Source organism: Neofelis nebulosa, chromosome 2 (genome assembly GCF_028018385.1).
Source record: "Neofelis nebulosa isolate mNeoNeb1 chromosome 2, mNeoNeb1.pri, whole genome shotgun sequence".
Lineage (NCBI taxonomy): Eukaryota > Metazoa > Chordata > Mammalia > Carnivora > Felidae > Neofelis > Neofelis nebulosa.
This window is the reverse complement of record NC_080783.1, coordinates 197,642,550-197,666,485: the sequence shown is the minus strand read 5'-3', so window position 1 is coordinate 197,666,485 and position 23,936 is coordinate 197,642,550. Positions and strand designations below refer to the sequence as shown.

The 23,936-nt window shown below is 41.8% G+C and overlaps 1 protein-coding gene across 4 annotated transcripts; it reads right to left on the bottom strand.

Moving 5' to 3' along the window:
- Window positions 1–458: 458 nt before the first annotated feature.
- Window positions 459–23,810, bottom strand: ZBTB8OS (zinc finger and BTB domain containing 8 opposite strand). 4 transcript variants are annotated; one of them, XM_058718216.1, is made up of 7 exons: window positions 23,301–23,804; window positions 12,781–12,805; window positions 12,135–12,256; window positions 11,830–11,912; window positions 10,802–10,854; window positions 8,777–8,813; window positions 3,736–5,824 (listed from the first exon to the last, which is right to left on the bottom strand). In XM_058718216.1, the coding sequence occupies exons 1-7, from the start codon at window positions 23,431–23,433 to the stop codon at window positions 5,738–5,740; spliced, it is 540 nt and encodes a 179-aa protein (XP_058574199.1). In that variant the 5' UTR covers window positions 23,434–23,804; the 3' UTR covers window positions 3,736–5,737. The 4 variants fall into 4 exon arrangements, with proteins under 4 accessions (XP_058574200.1, XP_058574199.1, XP_058574202.1 ...); XM_058718219.1 differs by having other exon boundaries at window positions 23,297–23,407; XM_058718218.1 differs by having other exon boundaries at window positions 12,135–12,277; window positions 23,301–23,377.
- Window positions 23,811–23,936: the final 126 nt, after the last annotated feature.

The following is a 23,936-nucleotide window of genomic DNA, read 5'->3' as shown; positions in this document are numbered from 1 at the left end:
CTCAGATAGGTTAAGGAAATTTCCTGAAGTCATACAGTTCATGAATGACAGAGTCAGCATCAGAATCCATGACTCTAATGACCTTAACAGCTATACTTGGAAGCAGTTTAAAACACACACACGGGGGCCTGGCTGGCCTAGTCAGTGAAGCATACGGCTCTTGATCTTGGGGTCATGAGTTCGAGCCCCACATTGGGTGTGGAGTCTATTTAAAAATACATAGATATAGGGGCGCCTAGGGAGCTCAGTCCGTTAAACATCTGACTTCAGCTAAAGTCATGATCTTGCGGTCTGTGAATTCAAGCCCCACGTCAGGCTCTGCTGATAGCAGTCCTGGAGCCTGCTTCGGATTCTGTGTCTCCCTCTCTCTCTGCTCTTCCCCCACTCATACTCTGTCTCTGAAAAATGAATAAATGTTTTAAAAATTTAATATATAGATACAAATTAAAACACACACACACAGTTGTATATTTATTTGACAGTAGGAAGAAACAGTAGAAATCCACCATTCTTTACTGTCTTGTCCTAGGAAACCAGACGTTTCTATAGTTCAAATGTCTCTGCTAAATAACATTAACTTTTGAACTTTCGGAATAAATGTCAGAGAAAGTGGCACAATCTTTGTCAGTGATCTCTTTTTGGGTTGTACCTTAGAAATATCACCCAAACATGAAGTGTTTCCTTATATATAAAATGTGAGTGATGGCTGCTATACTAACTCAGAGGATCATTACATAAATGTGATTTGTTATATATTAAAGGATATGGTATGAAGACAATGAAGAGAGTCATACAGCCAGGTGGTTCTAGGTGTTACTAATTTCCATGTTTGTAAAATGCAGATACCACATATAGAAATACTGGAAGAACATGGAACACCTATGTGGCTCAGTCGGTTAAGCATCTGACTCTTGATTTTGGCTCAGGTCATAAGCCCATGCGCTGGGCATAGAGCCGGCTTAAGATTCTCTCTCTCCTTCTGCCCCTCCCCGACTCATGTGCACGCTCTCTAAAAAAAGGAAGAAAAGAAAAAAATACTGTAAGGACAAATGGGAAACATATTGAAAGCACTTGGGAAAATACTTCACACAGACCAGTCCTGGATATGCGTTTATGACAAAATAAATATGTTGGCCCTTTTCCTAAGAGTACTTTCTTGCATGTCCAGAATTAGACATCGTTCATTTGATAGGTAACAAAATAAAAATTATTTATAGTACATTAAATGGGCAACAACATTGATAAAGTACTATAGTCACTAAGTTCTGTGGATATTTGCTCTGAAAGCTTTTGGAGGACATCCTTTCCAATTCCCTGGTTTCTTAGATGAAGAAACAGAATCCTCGGTCTCAATCTGGAATCCTCAAAGCCTTCTGATTGAAGCTCAGACTTCAGAGGTGGGGACGGGCCAGAATTCTAGTTCACTCAGTGCAAATGCCCCACCTTGAGGAGGGTATAAATTGTTCTTTTTCCACCCTTCTTGAACATTTTCTTCCAAAGCCCAAGTGGCAAAATAACAAAGTGGAAAGAGAATTGGCAAAGTGGTCACAGAGACAGATAACCACTTAGCCCACTTGGGAGGGAGAGACACCAGTGAGAAAAGGTCACCATGCCACTATGGAATGTCCACTACGGCAAATTGCTGCCATCAGAGCACATCCAGCCGTACTCACAACAAAGGCTGTCTGAGAAGAGTGAATGAGAAGATGCTGATGGGTGTGTTTTGGACCTAAACAAACAGAAACTGCAGAAACCTCGTTCTCAGCTCACTTGTTTAAAATACAGTATACAGGATCACAGAAACTTAAAACTGGAAAGTTCAGGAATCACTAACACTCCCGTTTCATTTGTTTTACTTATTTTAAATGTTTATTTTTGACAGAGTCCATGCAGGAGGGAGACAGAGGTTGACAGAGGACCCGAAGCAGTGTGTGCACTGACATCAACAAGCCCGATGTGGGCCTCAAACTCACGAACTACGAGATCATGACCTAAGCCAAAGTCAGAAGCTCAACCAACTGGGCCACCCAGGTGCCCCCACTAACACTTATAATATGCAGATGGGGAAGCAGGTCCAAGGTTAGACAGCAGAGTGAGGGCTAGAAATTGAGGCCTGTGACTTGCAATCCTACGCTTTTGTAGATCTGCTCAAGGAGATGATCTCTCAGAGCTCAAGCTCTGCTTGAGTTTGATGCAGTTCTGAGATGCTTAACCCAGAGACCACCAGGCAGTGATGGACCATCCGTTATGTGCCATCGGGAAGCACTCCTTCTGTTTAGAGGGATGAGGCTAGCAAACACTGAACAATTAAAACATTAAGGCTGCAAATCTTTAAAGCTAACTAGGGAGACATAAAGACCACAGAAGGCTAGAATATTAGGAAGGCCTTAAGAAAATGGGACTTGAGCTTTTTTTTTTTTTTTTTTTAAATATTTCTTTTGAAGTTTATGTTTTTATTTTGAGAGAGATCGCGTGCGAGCGGGGGCGGGGCAGAGAAATCAGGAGACAGAATCCCAAGCAGGCTCCTTAGCAGAGCCTGAGGCAGGGTTCGAACTCACAAACTGTGAGATCATGACCTGAGCTGAAATCAACAGTTGGGACGCTTAACCAACTAAGCCACCCAGGCACCCCTTGAGCTGTGCTTTAAAGCAGGACTTTCCGACCAGCAACCTGTGGACGAGATTCAGCCCGCAATTTGTTTTCCCATTGTGATGATCTGTAGTGTTTTTTTTTTTCTTCTTTCCCCAAACTTGGGACTTTCACATAAAAATCCCAATTGTGGGGTGTCACGAAAAGTGCAGCGCTAGGCCTGTATTCACAGTAGCAATAAGGGCAAGAGCTGTGAGGCAGCTGCCCCCGTAGCTACTGCATGAATCTTCAGCCAAACACCCACAGTTCACTCTCATTACTTCTGTGACTCCTTGGGCACTGGATGTGCTGTTCATGTTTTTGGAAAGGGGCAAGACAGCCCAGATAGGAGAATAAGACACAAAAGTGACAATGAGTGGGAATGCTATACGGTAGGAGAAAAATATGCTCCCGAGGCCAAGACATAGCTGAAACTAAAGAGTCAGGGGCGGGGGGGGAGACTGTACGACCGTCTCAATAAAAAAACAAAAATGAATAAATTGTGTGCTGCTGCTGGGTCAAGAATACCAACTCCACACACAAAGGTAACATACTCATTTTCCTTCCACTGAGTATCTTCATTTTGGCATATTTAAAAATGAACACAAACTGCATTTAAAAGAAAAAGTTTTTTTAGTATTTATTTTTGAGAGAGAGACAGTATGAGCAGGGAAGGAGCAGAGAGAGAGGTAGACAGAATCCGAAGCAGGCTCCAGGCCCTGAGCTGTCAGCACAGAGTCCGACATGGGGCTCAAACTCACAAACTGTGAGATCATAACCTGAGCCGATGTCAGATGCTCAACTGACTGAGCCCCCCAGGCACCCCTAACACAAACTGCATTTTATTTTATTTTACTTTTATTTTATTTTTATTTTTTTAACGTTTATTTTATTTTTGAGACAGAGAGAGACAGAGCATGAACGGGGGAGGGCCAGAGAGAGAGGGAGACACAGAATCTGAAACAGGCTCCAGGCTCTGAGCTGTCAGTACAGAGCCCGACGCAGGGCTCGAACTCATGGACCGCGAGACCATGACCTGAGCCGAAGTGGGACGCTTACCCAACTGAGCCACCCAGGCACCCCACAAACCGCATTTTAAAATTCACATAAAATAGTTAATAAATTATAAATTTATTATAAATAAAAGGAAATAGAATTCATATTGTGTAATTAAAACTGACTTGCTTTTACTGAACCCCATTACACAGCACTGGTGGTAAGAGGTGCGGTTACCCATTTTTTTTCCCAGTCAAGACTATACCCTACTTGGCTTAATACATCCCAAGAGCTCTTATTCTGGATTCAGCTCTTCCACTGGACTCACAATATCCCGCTGCTCATTTTCACAATCAATGTCCCAAATAGCACATGATATACAAAGGGGTCCATGAAAAAAAGGGACCTAGGTTAGCCTGGAAATTCATCCTGACAAAAGGCAGAGAGGTTCTTCTAGACAGTTTTTGCTTAGAGGGCCACAATTCAAATGAACAAAATGTACCTCAAAATAAAGAAGGGGGAGAAACACCACCCCAGTGATCCTGTTATGTATTCATTGCAAGAACTACTATTCAAATGGTAGGCTCTTGGCCTAGTCTCCATTAGCTCTATTTTCTAGAGAGCTAGCAAAAGATACAGTGCTGAGAACACTTCGGAAGCTCACCATTTCGTTTTAGGTCAAGTTTAGCATGCCGTAATGGTATCTGGCACCACCCAGTGGCAATCTTTTCTCCTGTATGTGCGAATAAATAGCAACTTTGCAAATTCTTGTGGTGGCAACAAATACCTCAATCAATGAACAGAGAATAGAATAATGTTGCAAATCAAACAGAAGCAGTTTCATTACATTACCTACTTTGAAAAGTTTAGATCATTTTTAACGTGTTTTTTTTCCACAATGAAGAACTCAGAAAAACACAAAGAAATGTAAAACAGTTTTCTTCTCCAACTGTATAAATATATGGGCTTTAATATAAAATCACGTTAGAAGGGCCCATTTTTTTATTTAAATTTTTTTTTAATGTTTATTCATTTTTTGAGAGAGAGAAAGAGAGAGAGCGAGACTAGGGGTGGAGCAGAGACAGAGGGAGACACAATCTGAAGCAGGCCCCAGGCTCCAAGCTGTCAGCACAGAGCCCGATACAAGGTTCGAACCCATGAACTGCAGCGAGAATCATGATCTGAGCTGAAGTCTGACACTTAACTGACCGAGCCACCCAGGCACTCCTGGAAGGGGCTCGTTTGTAAGGGCACTGACTTGTTCTTACGAGAAAATAGGAAAAGTGTCCATACATTAGTGCTTTAAAATAGTGAGAAAGAGAGAAACTCAGGACTCTTTCTAGAGAAGTCTTCCAACTGTTCCAACTATAATTATTTCTTCTAAGAAAACCGAGTGGCATACAGGATGGCTCTGTCCCACAGGAAATCTAAAACAAAACCTCTCTTAATGTATATATAGAAAATATATGTGTTAACCAATTCAGAAAAAAGCAAAGTCCTGGTTGTAGGATTTCTCAAGTTATTGTTATTTTTTTTTCAAACTAAATTCGATAAGACTACAGAAGGTTCAGAGTATCCTGGGCTGCTGCTGACACCGTTGGTCCCTCTGGGGACCAGGCAGGACATTTCACTAGAAGGGTGCTACTACAGCAGGAGACTAAGAGATGAGAAGCCATACTTGCCACCTGAAGAATTCTTTAAAGTTTGAGTATTTGCGTAACACGGACCAAACCTGCACCTTGATGTTCCATTTCTGAAAGTCACACTTTAAGTTAAAAAGTTCTGTTCTGTGGGCGCCTGGGTGCCTGAGTTGGTTAAGTGACTTTGGCTCAGGTCATGATCTTGCGGTTCATGAATTTGAGCCCTACGTCGGGCTCTGTGCTGTCAGTGCAGAGCCCACTTCGGATCTTCTGTCTGTCTCTCTCTGTCCCTTCTCCACTCACACTCTCTCTAGTTCAAAAATAAACATTAAAAAAAAAAAAGTTCTGTTCTGCAAATCTCCATATATCAACAGATACTGTAGAATTTATATCATGGTATCATGGTATCTTCTTAAAAAGAAGAGAAAAAACAGTTCTTCATAGGAGGGGGTTTTTCTTGTTTTTTTGGCATCTTAAATGTCAATGATCACAAAAACTTCTGGCTTCTCTTCATTATAGACCTGCATTGCTGAGTACGTTATTGCCTTGACTTCAGTGCCCTAAAGTTGGGGTTAGGGGAAAAACAAATAGGAAAAAATGAAAATCAAACTCAGGATCAGTAACTCTACAACAATAGGCAGAAAGGCCAAATTTTACTATTATTCTGAAAAACTAAAAACTCACATGATACAAGCAGTTATTTGTACAGCATTGTACAGTCATCTGGTAAAAATGAGAAGCCACATGTGCATAGGGAAAGAGCGCTGACTGGGAGGTAAGAGATGAAGCTCTAATCCTGGCTTTGCTTCCACCTGGATAAGGAGGCTGGCTGACCTCTCCAGTATCCCCTTTTTCATTTACCAAGTGGACTGAGTCAAGGAGCCCAAAGCTTTCCTACGGTCTGGCTCAGAGCTCCTTCTCGGGACCTCCTCCTTATAGTCTAACCTGGGGCCTAGGAACACAGACTCCTCTCCTCCTCAGCTGCCAACTCACTTTACTTCCTGGGTTCTCTCTCCACATGTTTCTGATACATGACAACCCCCCGTCGCCTGCCCTGGTTTAAAACCACAGGATTAGATGTTCTCTTGGTTCCTTCCCATTCTAGAAAAGAATCTACAATAATTCTTTGCAGCACAAAACATAGCCAGCAATAGGCAACTGGCATTTGCTAGCTCTATGGCACAAAAGAAATCTGAACGTTTCCCAGATGGATCTGAATGGCACCCACCTTTGCTTTTTTCCCTCTGCCACAATCACCCGGTGAAACCACAACCTAAATCAAATTCAACTTTCTGCCTACGGCAGCACACACCATACTAAGTGGTGTCACTTTAAATCACATCCACAATCTCAAAAGGGCACTCAGCACTGACTAGTCATCCTACATTTGCCACTAAATTCCCTTGCTCAGTCTCTGAAACAATTACTTTCCATCTTCACCTCTAGGATTTCTCCCTCATTCTCACCCTCACACCAGGCCTCCTAGAGAAAACCGGAGCAATCAGCAAGAAGTGACTTATCTTCTCCATCCGTACTCACATTAGCCTTTCCTCCTATTACAATGAACAGCCCGTCCCTGCTCCTATCAGAAGATCAGCTCCTGTACCTGAACACACCACCCCACACCCCCCTTTACCAAAACGTAAGGTCTTTGTTCTGAAATTATTCTCTTCCTCTCCAGCATGATCAATTTGCCCCAAGTTCCTAGATCACTTCCACACAGCCTACGCTGGTGCTACAAACCTTGTAGCTAAAACAAGACACACACACACACACACACACACACACACACACACACACACACACACAAACTCCTCCCTTTCCAACCGCATTCCCCTCTGGCTAGTACTGTTCTATTTGTTCCCCTTTTCAAACTCTTCAAAAGAACTGTCTCAATACATTGCCTCCACTTTCCTATCTTTCATTCTCTCTTTGACCCATGTATCTTTCCACTGATTAGTAAACCCATGGATAATTCTCAATCCTCATCTTACGCAACCTCTGAGCGGTCTCAAGATCATTAGATATCTGGCTTTAGGGCACCCCCTCTTCTTTTGCTCCCTTTCATGAGGTTTTCCTTGTCTTTTACTTTTTGGCTTTGTCTCTTCCAAACTTAGTACCCCAGGGCTCAGTCCCCTCTATACTCTCTCTTATCTATACTCCCTCCGACATAATCTCATCTAATCCTATGGCTATAGATATCCTCTGCTCAGTGGTGGCTCCCAGATTTATGTTTGCGGAGATAGCTATCTCCTGAACAAGACATCCTATAGGCAAATGCCTATTATGAGACATTTCCATTTAGATGTCTAATATATACCTCACACATAAGATGTTCAAAAGAAAATTCCACGTGTCATTTGTATTGTAATTCACATGCTCCCTTCTAGCGGTTTCTCTCTTTTTAAGCTTCTCTCCCGAAGTTCCCTCATCAGGCTTCATTTCATTATGTTGTGCTTGAAGAAATGATACTGCAGCTACTAGAAGCAACCAGGACTTCCCAGTCACCCTCAACTAATTTAGGTCTCTTTGGCCTAAACACAAGGGTCAGCAACCTGCAAATCACAGGGCAAACCCAGGCTGCCACCTGGTTTTGTATAGTCCTACCACCTAAGAATGGTTTTTACATGTCTAAATGGTTGGGGGGGAAAAACCACAAAAGAATACCTCATGACATTTGAAAACGATATGAAATTGAAATTTCAATGTCCATGAAGTTTTATTGGGATACAACCACATTCATTCGTTTATGTATTGTCTATGGTGGCTATAGTGATACAATAAAGGAGCTAAATATTGTTCTTCTATCACTCTTGTTCCACAAAGCTTTAAACATTATCTAGCCCCTTTACAGAAAAAATTTGCCTCCCCATATTCCTATATACAGATTTGACTGGTATAGAGTGGAGTCATACAGGTTGGCAAATACAGAATCCGGAGAAGCACAGAAAGTAGAAGGTACTTTAGAGAACATTCAGTCTAAAACCTTCATCACAGGAAGAGATACAGAAGCTTGAAAAGGCAAAGGGACTTTTAAATCCCATAAAAATCTATAACAAACCCGACCCTGGAGCCCAAGTGCTGACTCCTAATCCACCAAATCAGATGTGTGGAATCAGCGCTTAAACATAACATGGTCAGGGGGCGCCTGGGTGGCGCAGTCGGTTAAGCGTCCGACTTCAGCCAGGTCACGATCTCGCGGTCTGTGAGTTCGAGCCCCGCGTCAGGCTCTGGGCTGACGGCTCGGAGCCTGGAGCCTGTTTCCGATTCTGTGTCTCCCTCTCTCTCTGCCCCTCCCCCGTTCACGCTCTGTCTCTCTGTGTCCCAAAAATAAATAAAAAACGTTGAAAAAAAAAAAAATTTTAAAAAAACATAACATGGTCAGGGAAGCCTGAGGAAAACTTACCACTTACTTCACACCAATTTATTAGAACTCACTAAAGTTTATTGGCATATACTAACTTTATGGTAAGAAAGTAGAAAATGTTCTTAATGGCTGGATTTAAACATACCTGAGGGTGCTTGGACAATGAAAATTCTTCTCCCCACCTTGAGAAGGAAAATTAAAACTGATTTAGACTTCCAGGATTTAATACCTGTTCTCCCTTTACATATTTTAAAATAAATCTTATAAATGTGGTTAAGATATGAGAAGGCCAAAAGAGATGGGAGGGATAAGGGGCTTTAAATTTCAGTTTGAGGGGCACCTGGGTGGCTCAGTCAGTTAAGCGTCCAACTTCGACTCGGGTCATGATCTTGTGGTTCGTGAGTTAGAGCCGCGCGTTTGGCTCTGTGCTGACAGCACGGAGCATGAAGCCTAGAGACTGTTTGTAGTTCTGCGTCTCCCTCTCTGCCCCTGTGTCTCCCTCTCTCTGCCCCTCCCCCACTCATGCACCTGCACTCTCTCTCAAAAATAAGCATTAAAAAATGTTTTTAATAGGGGCACCTGGGTGGCTCAGTCAGTTGAGCAGCCAACTTCGGCTCAGGTCATGATCTCACGGTCAGTGAGTTCAAGCCCCGCATCAGGCTCTGTGCTGACAGCTCAGAGCCTGGAGCCTGCTTCAGCTTTTGTGTCTCCCTCTCTCTCTGCCCCTCCCCTGCTCATGCTTTGTCTCTTTCTCAAAAATAAATAAACATTAAAAAAAAGTTTTTAATAAATAAATACAGCCGCATGTTCAAAATTTTCACTGTACCCAAGGCTATACAATGATTTAAATACTATCTCCCACTGGAGAAAGTAGGCCTGAGTATCACAGAGGCAAAATACTACATTCTGTAATATGCTCTTATTTTATAACTTTTGAGAAAATGTCCATGGTCTGTGCATAGAAGGCCCTAGAAGGGTACTTTCCTAGAACCCGGGATAAGTATCTTCTCTCCCTTCAAGATGAATGTGGCTAGAGATCACAGTTGGAGAAGCAGTATTGGTAGTAAAAAGAACAAAGTTTTAAATTTCTGTTCAACCATTTATTAGCTAAATACCCTTGGATAAGGCTGATTCCATACCCATTAAAAAAAAAAAAAGGAGGGAGAAGGATAAAAGACGTCACTTTACAAAAAGAAAAAAAGAAATGAATCAAATTCAACATGAAGTGGAAAAAATAGGCTTTACGTAGAAATAACCTAAAAGAGGGGAGCCTGGGTGGCTCAGCTGGTTGAGTATACGGCTCTTAATTTCAGCTCAGTTCATGATCACACGACTGTGGGACTGAGCCCTACATGGGGTTCACACTGAGCATGGAGCCTGCTTACGATTCTCTCTCTCTGCCCCTCTACCCTACTCACACTCTCTCTGAAATAAATCTTAAAAACAAAACAAAACAGGGGCGCCTGGGTGGCGCAGTCGGTTAAGCGTCTGACTTCAGCCAGGTCACTATCTCGCGGTCTGTGAGTTCGAGCCCCGCGTCAGGCTCTGGGCTGATGGCTCGGAGCCTGGAGCCTGTTTCCGATTCTGTGACTCCCTCTCTCTCTGCCCCTCCCCCGTTCATGCTCTGTCTCTCTCTGTCCCAAAAATAAACAAAAAACGTTGAAAAAAAAATTTTTTTTTAAATAAAAACAAAACAAAACAAAACAAAACAAACCAGGGGTGCCTGGGTGGCTCATTTGGTTAAGCGTCTGACTTCGGCTTAGGTCATGATCACAGTTCGTGGGTTCGAGTCCTGCACTGGGCTCTGCTGTACTGACAGCTCAGAGCCTGGAGTCTGCTTCAGATTCTGTGTCTCCCTCTCTTTCTGTCCCTCCTGGGCTTGCACTCTCTCTCTCTCTCAATAATAAATAAACATAAAAAAAAATCAATAAATTGGGAATCAGGTTTAAGAACCAAAATTAACTCTGTTCTGACACATTTCTGGTCTTCCAAAGCTGAGGATCAAAGCCCTTGCTCCTAGGGTTCACAAAGCTTAATCTGCAGAGGCCCACTGGGCTGCAATGGGACCTCTGACTTTAACATTTCTGTCTTCCTGCCCAGTACGTTCAGTGAAGAATATAATTTTAACATCTTTCATGGCTTGTTACTTAAAAAGATCTTCAAAACATACCCAATTGACCGTAATTTGAAATTTCTTTGATCGATATGAAGTACCTTCACTTCCTAAAGAGGAAAAGAAAATTTAATTTAAAAAAATGTTCATAATAGACCATCTACTAAAACATGTCTAATAACTGTCAAAACACTATGTTGTATACCTGAAACTGACATAATATTGTATGTCAGTTATACTTTAATTAACAAAAATGTCTAGGTTGTCCCCTTTCCTAGAAAATAACAATGTACAACTTCCCTGACGCAAAGAAAATTAAAATGTTAACTAAAGTAGAACAACAAACTAAATATATTTCAAGGAAATAAGGTTTTTTTCTTATATAGTGAAGAGAAACATTCTTGAAAAATGTACACTCTAAAAACAGGAGTCAAGAACTTTCTCTGTAAAATAGAATAGAATGATACAGGATTTCAATCATTCTTGGCCCATTTTTAACTAACACTGTAGGCTCTTGAACTCTGCAGGACAAGGGACCAGTTAGAAGAGTGTATGTAGCATAGCTGGGAAGGGAGAGAATGGAGTGATTATGGAAGCAAGGAAGCAAGGCGCTGTGTGTTAGGTAACAGTGATGTTGAGATAGATTCCCTTCTAGAGGCTGATGGCAACAGGCAATCTCCATTTGATTTTCCTTTTTCATGTTAAGGAAAACTGACAGCAATTTTTAAATTTAGGCCAACATGGCAGAGTTGCTAAATTTCACAAGGGACAAAGGAACATATGGATGGACATAAATATAGCTCAAACTAGGGAGACATAAAAAGTGTGGGTGAAGACAGCAGGTGCATTCTTATCACACAATCCTGATTAGTGACGAGTATATGGTAAGAGATCTAAATATTACAAGATGCATATACATAGGCAAAGGCAGATTAACCAAGGAGTCCCTGTTTTCTACAAATCAGTATCATCTTAGGATCTGTATGGCTTGGTTTTGCATCACACATTCTATTCTCAATCATTTGTTCTCTTAAAATCTGAACTAGAACCCGTTTGCTCAGTAAAAAAGAAAAACCATTGCTTACCCGGGGTATGAAGAATTCGTCAGCACTGAACTTATAAAGCCACTCATCCAAAAAGTGAAACAGAAGAGACTCTAAGTCATCTCCTACACAGGATCAAGAAGAACCGTGACAGTATGATGTTTAATGATTCTCCTCTCTAAAAACTTGTTTGAATTTAAAAGTGTAATGAATTTCTTAGGCTAGCCGAAAAGAGGAAGAACAAGCTCATAATTAATTTAGTTGTTCTTACTGTGAAAATATACTGAAATCGTGTACAACACTGCACATTTGCATAACAATTTCTTCCCTGAAAACAAATTGGTTACCTTGGGTTTCTACTTCTAGTGTTTGGAGGGGCTCCACAGTCCCAGTATCTGTCATGTAACCAAACATGGCCATTGCACATTGCTCAAATGCTTCCTCCAGAGTATCTCCCCACGCATGTAACCTAAAGAAATACATTTATGCCCTGTGTAATAAAATTCAAGACAGCAAGAGAGAAAACTTGACACCAAAGTCAAAATAAAATTAGCATGGTAAATACAAAACCAAAGGCAGCAATCAATTTAATGGCACAGGAATTGGGTTCTTTTAAACCATCATTTTCATGGTGTAAAGGAACGAAAATAGGAAGAGAAAATTAAAATTAGGGACATCAAGGAGCATCTAGGTGGTTCAGTTGGTTATGTGTCCAACTCTTGCTCTCAGCTCAGGTCATGATCTCACAGTTTGTGGGTCTGAGCCCCACGTCAGGCTCTGTGCTGACAGAGAGGATTCTACCTCTCCCTCGCTGTCTGTCCCTCCCTGGGTTGTGTGTGCATCTGTGTGCACATTCTCTCTCCCTCCCTCACAAAATAAATACACTTTAAAAAATAAATAGATAAATAATAAAATTAGGGACATCGAGATTAAAACATCGGACTTCCTATTTAAGAACATGATTTCAAAGACATAAATTGCAGGTATACTCACTGGACATCTGCCGTATGATCCAAATCTGAGGGAGAGAGGGGAAAACACATATGTCATTGAACTTGACTTGCAAGTCACAAGAAACTCTAGTTCATTATTAAGAATATTATCCTTCTGTGGTGCCTGGATGGCTCAGTCAGTTGAGCATCCAACTCTGTTTCAGGTCATGATCTCACGGGGTTCAAGAGTTCGAGCCCCCCTCAGGCTCACTGCTGTCAGCACAGGCACGCTTCAGATCCTGTCTCCCTCTCTCTCTGCCCCTCCTCTTCTTGCTCTCTCTTTCAAAAATAAATAAATTATTGAAAAAAAACAAAACAAAACAGTAGGGGCGCCCGGGTGGCTCAGTCGGTTAAGTGTCCGACTTCAGCTCAGATCATGATCTCATGGTTCACTGAGTTGGGAGCCCCGTGTCGGACTCTCTGCTGTCAGCATAGAGCCTGCTTCAGATCCTCTGTCTCCCTCTCTGTGCCCCTACATTCGTGCTTTCTCTCTCTCTCTCAAGAGTAAACAAACATTAAAAAATTTAAAAAAAGTAAACTCAACACGATGTTTATGAGCTTCTTCCTGATTATCCCCACAGAAACACCTGAAAGCAACACCTGCTACTACAGCAAACTCCCACTGGATTTGTTTATCCCAACATTTCAGTCTACTCTTCACTGGTAGCATGACTTCTGTCAGTTCTTCCTACTTAGATCATTGAATATTCAGGCTAGAAGGAAGCCTTGCAGCTCATTTAATATAATTCCCTCACGGACAGGAAGAAAACTGGGGCACCTGGCTGGCTCAATCTGTAGAGCGCATGACTTCTTGACCTTGGGTTGTGAGTTTGAGACCATGTTGGGTGTAGAGATTACTTTAAAAAATTTTTTAAAAAGAAGAAGAAACCTGAAATCCAAAGAGATCGTAGGACTTGTTAAAGACTACTGTTGTTTAGAGTCAAAGTTGGGCCTAGAATTGAGACGTCCTGAGTGCCAGTGTAGTAGATTTTGTACCATAACACATAGTTTTCTGGTGACACTCAAGGCTCAAATTCTTCTCCAAGTCACTCAAAAATATTCCTGTGGACTTAATATGTTTTAGGCACCAGAGATGACCAGCAGAGATGATAAAGAAGTTAAAAGAAAATGACAGGTATTAACCTTAGAGTAATGAAAGCATGTGTCCAGAATGCTCACAGCAGTGGATTCCCCAAAATGAAAAACTGAAAGTTCACCGATAAGAGAACAGATAAAGATGCGATGCAATACTACTCAGCGATAAAATGGTGTGACTTACTGGGGCACCTGGATGGCTCAGTTCCTTAAGAATCCAACTCTTGGTTTTGGGTCAGGCCATGATCTCATGGTTCATGGGTCTGAGCTCCAAGACAGGCCCTGCGCTCACGGCAAGAAGCCTTTTTAGGATTCTCTCCCTTCCTCTCTCTCTGTCCTCCCTCCCCCCTCCGCTTGCACTCTCTCTCTCTCTCTCAAAAATTAATAAATGAACATTTTTTTTAAATGGTGTGATCTACTGACTCATGCATTAACATGAATCTCAAAAACATTAAGTGAAAACTGCAGAACTCTCAGCATGTAACACCTCTATCCAAACTCCTCTGTGACAAGAGTGATCAAACTTTAGCACACCTGGACTTCTAGCAGCATAAGCCTAGTTCCGAGGATCACCCCGGCCCCAAAGCATTAGATTACCTGCCGGGGAAAGCGCTACACAGACAGGAGAATTTATTGTTCATTCCAACCAAAACCTAACAATAGGCCCTTAACCTCCCTTTCTTAAAGCATTTACTATAAAGGGCTTACAACTGTGAATATTTATCTCTTACAACTCAGCAGGGTCCTTCTCAAGGACTCCAGAGCCACTCCTTTGAAATGTAATCAGCATAAAAGACTCCTGGTCTCAGTGGGAGGATCGAATCCTAACTTCCGTAACTGCCTGCTACCAAATCCTGCAGGCTTAATCGAATTTATGCAGACTAACTGTTTGTAATTTTTCACTTCTCTGAATCTATGAGGCCCCTGCTCTCCCCTCTTCTCCATTCTCCCTTTAAAAGGCCCCATCACCTCTGCAAAATTTGGAATGGAGTTCAGTTCTTTCTTTTACTATAATTACTGAAAAAAAGTCACTCACCACTTTAATGTCCGGCTGTGTTTATCTTTTTTTTTTTTTCTTTTTTTCAACGTTTTTTTTTTTTTTTTTTTTTTAATTTTATTTTTGGGACAGAGAGAGACAGAGCATGAACGGGGGAGGGGCAGAGAGAGAGGGAGACACAGAATCGGAAACAGGCTCCAGGCTCCGAGCCATCAGCCCAGAGCCTGATGCGGGGCTCGAACTCACGGACCGCGAGATCGTGACCTGGCTGAAGTCGGACGCTTAACCGACTGCGCCACCCAGGCGCCCCAGGCTGTGTTTATCTTTGATACTAAGTGAAGAAGCCAGGCATAAAAGAATCTATATTGTGTGAAACTTTAAAATAGGCAAAATTATGCTCTGGTAATAGAAATCCAAACTGCCTCAAAGTAAGGACATGGCGGGGGGCGGGGGGGGGGGGGTGGAGGCTTATAGGAAAAAAAGCAAAAGGGAACTTTCTAGGGTGATGGAAATCTTCTACTATCCAACGTATAATACACTCCAATGATAAATGGATGTATATGTTTATCAAAACTTATCAGACTCTACACTTAAGATCTGAGCACTTCCACCATATGTAAATTATATCTCCATTTTAAAAAACAATTTGAAAGAACAATGACAGATTACTATAGGCCAGTAGTTCTCAAATTTTTGGTCTTAGGAACCCTTTACTCAAATATTATTGAAGATCCCAAAAAGGTTTGATTTATATGTGTTGTATCTGTCCATGTTAACCATACTAGAAATTTTAACGAAAAAACGTTTAAATACTTGTTAATTCATTTAAAAATAACAAAATTGGGGCACATGGCTGGCTCAGTCAGAACATGTGACCCTTGATCTCAGGATTGAGTTCTAGCCCAACATTGGGTATAGAGAGTACTTAAAAATAAAATCTTTAGAAAATAGTAATAATTAATAAAAAACAAAGCCATTTCACTAAACATAAATTGCATACCTTTATAAAAAATAACCATATTTCCCCAAAACTTTAGTGAGAAGAGTGGCACCATTTAGGTAAGTATTTTGAATGTCTTTCAATGTGTTGCAACATATTGATTTAGTTGAAATATGTACATAAAATCAACCTCACATATATGTAGGAGAAAAAGGGAGGAGTATCTTAATAGCTTTTCACAAAACTATATATAATCTTCCATGATGCTATACCGAAACTAGAAACATGCAACATGGAATTTGAAGCTGTTATAATGAATTTTCATACTCTGTAACATTAAAATCCATTAACTCTATCTTGTGCCTAGAACGGATCTTATCTGTGCCTGATGGTATAACACCAAAGCACTGGTCTTTTGAAAAAATATTAGTTCATTGATTTATACAGGTAATGTCGACACACTTAATTATACGAAGTGAAATTACATATATACGTATATTTGTTAATATCACCACCAATCTCATCAGAAAGATCTTTTAGTACTAGGAAACTGTCAAGCTCATGATGACAGACACAAGTTTTCCAAAATTCGAATTTCACTCAAATACTTGAATTTTATCATTGCCAACAAATATTGTGTTCTTTTCCTTGAAGTGTTTTAAAGAAATTATCTGCCAAATACCCCTAACTGAATAACACCACTACATCTTTCAGTCATTCTTTGGAGGAAAACAAAGGGGGGGGGGGGGTCTTCCATGAAAAACAAAACCAAAACAAAAACCAGCTCACAACTCAATTACACAAGTTCTTTTCCTCAAGGTAATCATCAATACCTTGACAAGCAACAGAAACACTGTATGCACATTTCCCATTTTGTTTCACAGAACATGAAAAAGGCATGTACTCACTGGTCAAGATTTAATTAAACTGACAGTCCTTACTGATTCATCAAGGACATCTCTAAGTGAAAATGATTTTTTCTTTTAACCTTAGGTACATAGTGGTTAAGGAATAAAGTGATTACCAGTACAGTTTGGTGTTGCCTCAATTTGTGCTAAGGGGACAGCAGGTGTACCTACCAATGCTTTTGCACCATCAGCACAAATACCAACACAGTGAAAGAGCAAGTATCTCAGTATTATTGCAAAAGTAGTTTTAGTCATCACAGATCCTCTGAAAGGGTCTGGGGAACCCCAGGGGTCCAAGGGTCACACTTTGAGAACTGAAACATAGGAGAGACTAGGAAATCAACTTAACTTGGACTGAATTCCCAAAGGAAACAAGACTTAACATTGTAAGTGCCAAAAGACTAAGGGGTGCTCTGTACGTGTTTGCTCATTCTCTTATTTCCAATTTTTGTTCAATGCATGATACACAACAGGTGTTCAATCATACTGCTGAATGAATCAATAAGATGACAACTACACTGTTGTCTACACAGTCTTAAAGGAAAAAACAGGGCTACAGGAAAAGCTTGGGGAGAGATTTGGGGGTGGTCTATGGAAAGAAATGAAGCTGGGAGAAAATACAGACTAATCTCACATGACATCAATTCAAAGACTGTACAAAATGTTGCCAAGTAGAATCCAGTATGACCAAGTGGGATTTATTCCTGGAATGCACGGATTCAGTTATTAGGAAATAGATTAATGTAATTCATATATGATCCTCTCCATAGATACAATCATGAAACATATTATAAAAATATTAACAGGATTTTTGGGCAAAAAGTTTTTTCTGTACAACAAATTAAAAAGTTAAACTATTTTTCTTCTCTCATCCTTTTTAATGCTTATTTTGAGAGGGGGGGGGGGGGACGTGTGGAGGGGGAGGGGCAGAGAGAGAGGGAAAGAGAATCCTAAGCAGGCTCCCAGCACAGAGCCCAACACAGCGCTCCATCCCACAAATGGGGAGATCATGATCTGAACCAAAATCAAGAGTCGGACGCTTAACCAACTGAGCCACCTAGGAGCCCCTTCTCTCTCATTCTTTTTTTTTTTTTTTTAAATTTTTTTTTTTTCAACGTTTTTTATTTATTTTTGGGACAGAGAGAGACAGAGCATGAACGGGGGAGGGGCAGAGAGAGGGAGACACAGAATCGGAAACAGGCTCCAGGCTCCGAGCCATCAGCCCAGAGCCTGACGCGGGGCTCGAACTCACGGACCGCGAGATCGTGACCTGGCTGAAGTCGGACGCTCAACCGACTGCGCCACCCAGGCGCCCCTCTCTCATTCTTAATTGCTATATTTACTGAATGTTTCTGTGGTGTAATAAAAATATATATTTGGTCTTTGTCCCTGGTTTCTGGCAAAGCTCCTAAAACCCTTGGATTCTCCTGAGTGATAAGAGTGTTTGTTATTCATTAATTATTACCTTCTGTCCATACCTGAATCTATGCTATGGTGGTGACTCAGGGTAGGGTCTCTAGATAGCCTTAGAATGGGGCAGTCACCAGGAAGATCATGATTAAAGAGTGGGAACTTCCAGCCCCACCCCCTCACCACCAGGTGTGAGTGCCTGGCCTGTGGAGGGTGGAGCAGGAGACTGAGTTATAGACTCTTAAAGAGATTTGGAGAACATCCCATTGGTGAGCTCATCCATGTGCTAGGAGGACGACAAGCCCAGAGGGGGCATGGAAGCTCCAGACCCTCTCCCCATACCTTGCTCTATGCATGGCATCCGTCTGGTCATTCCTCAGTTGGATCCCCTATAATAAACTGGTAAACCTAAGTAAAGCATGGTTACCTGAGTTCTGTGAATTGTTCTAGCAAATTATTGAACTTGAGCCCAAGGAGGAGTGGGAGGAGAATGCATGGGAACACCAGAATTTGCAACTGGTTAGGCAGAAGTGTGGGTAGCTTGGGTACCCCATTTGGGGCTGCCATATGAAGTGGAAGCAGTCTTGTGCAATTCAGCCCTTAAACTGTGGGGTCTGGGTTAATTCCAGGGAGTTAGGATCAGAACAGAATTGAATTGACTGATACCCAAGTTGGCATCAGAGAACTGGAAAACTGCTTGATGTGGAGAAACCACACACTTGATGTCAGAAGTGGTATTAGAGGAAAGAAAACAGAGTTTTATAATGCACATATTATTATAACACAGTTGAACACACAAAATTCAAAGTGTACAACGAAAAAAATTTGGATACTCTTGGGTATCAACTGAAAATTATACTAACTATGGGGCGCCTGGGTGGTGCAGTCGGTTAAGCGTCCGACTTCAGCCAGGTCACGATCTCGCGGTCCGTGAGTTCGAGCCCCGCGTCGGGCTCTGGGCTGATGGCTCGGAGCCTGGAGCCTGTTTCCGATTCTGTGTCTCCCTCTCTCTCTGCTCCTCCCCCGTTCATGCTCTGTCTCTCTCTGTCCCAAAAATAAATAAAAAACGTTGGAAAAAAAAAAAATTAAAAAAAAAGAAAATTATACTAACTATAAGGGAATACTATAAGGAGGCAGGGTAAAAAATTAATTATACAACTCAGCAGCTTTCACAATTATAGTCAATAACAGGATAGACAAGAGATGATATCAGGGCAGAAAAGATCATTTACATCAGAAACAAAAAAGGTGTGGGGGCCTGGCTGACTCAGTGAGTAGAGCACGTGACTCCTGATCTCAGGGTCATGAGTTTGAGTCCCACAATGGCAAAGACATTACTGTAAAAAAAACAATAACAAAAACAAAACAACAGGGGCGCCTGGGTGGCGCAGTCGGTTAAGCGTCCGACTTCAGCCAGGTCACGATCTCGCAGTCCGTGAGTTCGAGCCCCGCATCAGGCTCTGGGCTGATGGCTCGGAGCCTGGAGCCTGTTTCCGATTCTGTGTCTCCCTCTCTCTGTGCCCCTCCCCCGTTCATGCTCTGTCTCTCTCTGTCCCAAAAATAAATAAAAAACGTTGAAAAAAAAATAAAAAAAAAACAAAACAAAACAACAGATGGGCGCCTGGGTGGCTCATTCAGTTAAGCATCCAACTCTTGACTTTGGCTCAGGTCATGATCTCCTGGTTTGTGGGATAGAGCCCCATGTCAGGCTCTGCACTGACAGCATGGAGCCTCCTTGGGATTCTCTCTCTCCTTCCCCTGCCCCACCCACACTCACTCGCTCTCTCTCTCTCATAATAAATAAATATTTTTTTAAAAAGGAAAAGAAACAAAAAAGATGAAATACCTAAAATAACCTTCTCAGGATACACAAGATTTGAAAAATGGAAAGGCATACACCATTCCTCAAAAAAAAAACTCCTAATGTAAATATTAAAGTTTTAATTCTCCCTAAATTTATAATTAATATGATTGAGAAAATACCAATAGTATTTTTTATCTGTGGTTTATTTTATTTTTTAAAGTTTTTATTTATTTAAGTAATCTCTACATCCATTGTGGGGCTAGAACTCACAACACCAAGACCAAGAGTCACATGCTCTACCTACTGAGCCAGCCAGGTGCCCCTATCTGCAGTTTACTTTAAAATAAATGAAAAGGAGGTGAAAGGTAGCCAGAAATATGCCACTCAGGTATAAAGATTATTTTGAGTTGAAGACAAATGAGAGAAGATACAAGAAAAACTCTCTGCCCTCCCACTATATGTCTAAAACATAAATGTATAAAGGTGCTCCCCTTTGCCTATCAGCAAGGACAGAAATCAATCATTAAAGAAAACTCTAGACCCTTATCCACCCAGTCAGCACCAGAGGAATCTACATAATAAAGTTTCCTAACTAGCCCTCACCTTCCATTAGTTTTCTATATATTTATCATCCCACAACTGGCCGCCCCAGAAGTACAAAATGCTTTTCCTTTGTCTTGTCATTTCTCTACAAAATTACTGCTCCTGTTAAGACGCTATATAAGCTCAAGTTCTAACCAGCCCTTTGAGTTACTCATCACTGAATACTCCTATGTGAGGGGCACCTGGGTGATTCAGTCGGTTAAGCATCCGACTCTTGACTTCAGCTGTTTGGGAGTTTGAGCCCTACTTTGGGCTGGGCTGACCGTGCAGAGCCTGCTTGGGATTCTTTCTCTCTCCCTGCCCTTCCTCCACTCACTCACACACTCTCTCAAAATAATTTTAAAAATGTTTTTTAAGTTTATTTATTTTGAGAGAGAGAGAGAGCAAAGGGGGCAGAGAGAGAGAATCCGAAGCAGGCTCTGCACTGCCAGCGCAGAGCCTGATACAGGGTCAAACCCATGAACCGTGAGACCATGACCTGAGCCGAAACCACAAGTCAGACGCTCAACCGACTGAACCACGCAAGCACCCCTCAAAATAAATAAACTTAAAAAAAAAAATACTTCCAGTTGAATGTGCAACACATGTGTTTATAAGTTTGTTTTTTCTGATTTGTAGGGCCCCAGCCAATGTACCTATGATGGGTATAGGAGAAAGATTTTTTTCCTCCCCTACAGAGGTATAAGGGTACAGATAAAAAAAGGTAAACCATTAACTGATCATTGCTGAAGCTGGGTGATGTGCAGATGGAAGTCATCATACTAGTTTTGTATATATTTACACATAGCTGATGTTTGTCTACATATAGAAAAAAAAAAAAAAGCAAGAATGGCAGGAAAGGGGCCAGTAGTGAGGGGAGAGTGTCCTACAACATATTAAAAGATAGAACAGGGGCACCTCGGCGGCTTAGTCGGTTAAGCGTCTGACTCTTGATTTTGCCTCAGCATGATCTCACTGTGAGTTTGAGCCCCAGTGTAGAGCCTACTTGGGATTCTCTCTCTCTATCTCTCTCTCAAAATAAATAAACATTAAAAAAAAAAAAAAAAACAGGCAAAGCTAATCTATGATGTTAAAAAAGTTAGGTTAATGGGGGGCACCTGGCTGGCTCAATTGGTGGCATGGGCAACTCTTGATCTCAGGGTTGTGAATTCGAGTCCTATGTTGGGTGTAGAGATTTCTTAAAAATAAAATCTTTAAAAAAAAGTCAGGATAATGGGAGGAGTGGGGAGGGCGGTGGTGATTGGAAAGGGGCGTAAGACAGGATGCTGTAATATTGTTTATCCACATGGTTATTAGGTATACAGGTGTATTCAGTGTGTGAACATTCACTTATGGTAAGTGCATTCTTCTGTATATTATACTTCAATGTAAGTTTGCATTTCCAGGGGCGCCTGGCTGGCTCAGTTGGTAGAGCATGCCACTCTTGAACTCAGTGTGGTGAGTTCAAGCCCCACACTGGGCACAGAGCTTACTTAAATTTAAAAAAAAAAAAAAAAGTTTTCATTTCCAAATGTACAAGAAAACACAGAATTGTTTTACAATCTTAGAGTGGACAAAGCCTTCCTAAGTATGACTACCCAGAAGTCATAAAAAGGGTTAATAAATTTCACTACATAAAACTAAATTTCTGCAGAGTAAAATAAGACCAACAATCGAATAGAAAAATGGGTTCAAAATATGAATATACACATCCCAGAAGAGGACATACAAATAGCTCCAAACATACTTAAGTATGTTCAACTTCACTTATAATAAAAAAATGCTGGGGCGCCTGGGTGGTTCAGTCGGTTGAGCATCCGACTTCAGCTCAGGTCATGATCTTGACTTTGGCTCAGGTCATGATCTTGTGTTCCTGAATATGAGCCCCATGTCTGGCTCTGTGCTGACAGCTCAGAGCCTGGAGCCTGCTTCGGATTCTGTGTCTGCCTGTCTCTCTGCCCCTGTACCGCTCATATTCTGTCTCTCAAAAAATAAATAAATGTTTAAAAAAATCAAAATGCAACTAATATCACAAAATATTTAAATTGGAAAAGACAAAGTATGGTAATGCAGTAAATGGGCAGAAGTGTGAGGACTAAAGCACGCTCACAAAATGACAGTGAGAGTATAAACTGTTACAACATCACTGGAGATCAATTTAGCAAAAACTGTTAAAGTTAAAAATGCACATATCTTGGGGTGCCTGGGTGGCTCAGTCTATTGAGCGTGGGACTCCTGATTTTGGCGCAGGTCATGATCTCGCGGTTCATGGGACTGAGCCCCAACATGAGGCTGATAGGGCAGAGCCTGCCTGGGATTCTCTCTCTGCCTCCCTCCAAAATAAATAAATAAAAATTTTAAAAATGCACATATCCTTTGACAAAGCAACGTAACTTCGGAAATTTACAGATACACTTGCACACGTGCAAAACAAAGGATGCACAAGTATATTCACTGCTCTAACCATCCCACTGTTGGGAGATACGTAGGGGAGACAACCCCGCAAACGCTTAGAAATATGGTTATCTTTAGAATACACTGATAAAATTCCCACAAGATAAATGTGACTAGGTATATGTAGAAAGAGTTCAAAAGAGTGTAGACGCAGCAGCCCAGTTCCCGACTCTCAGACCAGGTGGGTTTATCCTCCAGCATCCCCCGGACTCGTACCTACAATACAGGGCGAAATGGGATCACGCCTGAAGCACCTAATGGGGTAAAGCAGGAGAGGCCAGAAGACCTGGGCAGGGAAAGAGGGCATGAGAAAACTGAGCCACCTACTCACACTCGTACTTCCGAATGACTGGAGGATACTTGGCCTTGATTGCCTTCTGCTCTTCAGTCAAATTGTAATCTCGAATATCTTCCTCTTCCTGCGCCATAATTACAACCCTGGACACTCCACTTCCGCCCTTCATTAGCCGGACTTCAGCCCTGATTTACAACTTCCGCTCTAGACTCCGCCCCTTGGCACACACCCTTAAAGGACCGGGACTCCATTCTCCCAGATGTACTTATACCCTAAGACTCCCGGCCTAGGACCCGCCGGTGGAAGCACGTCTTTAATAGGCTTAGGCCCTATTTTCTGCGTTTGCTTCATCACTTCTAAGAACCCAAGAAACAAGTAAATTGGGGGACCTGGAAGTAGTAAGACACTTGAGCTAGACACTCCTATGCCTGAGTGGTAGACGTGTTTTCTTTCTGCCTCATTCCCAGAGTTGATAACTAGACCCGAAAGCATCCCAGATTTTTCATGTCAGTGCTCTGAAATTGTCGCGAGCGGAACAGCCTTTAAGAAAATGGCTGCCCCCTGTAGAGTGCGGACTAAACATCTCACGTGACCCGGCGGGCGCCCTCCCACCAGCTCCGCGCGCGCGCAATCGAAGGAAGTCGGCTCCCGGCCGAGTGGGGGCAGGGGAGG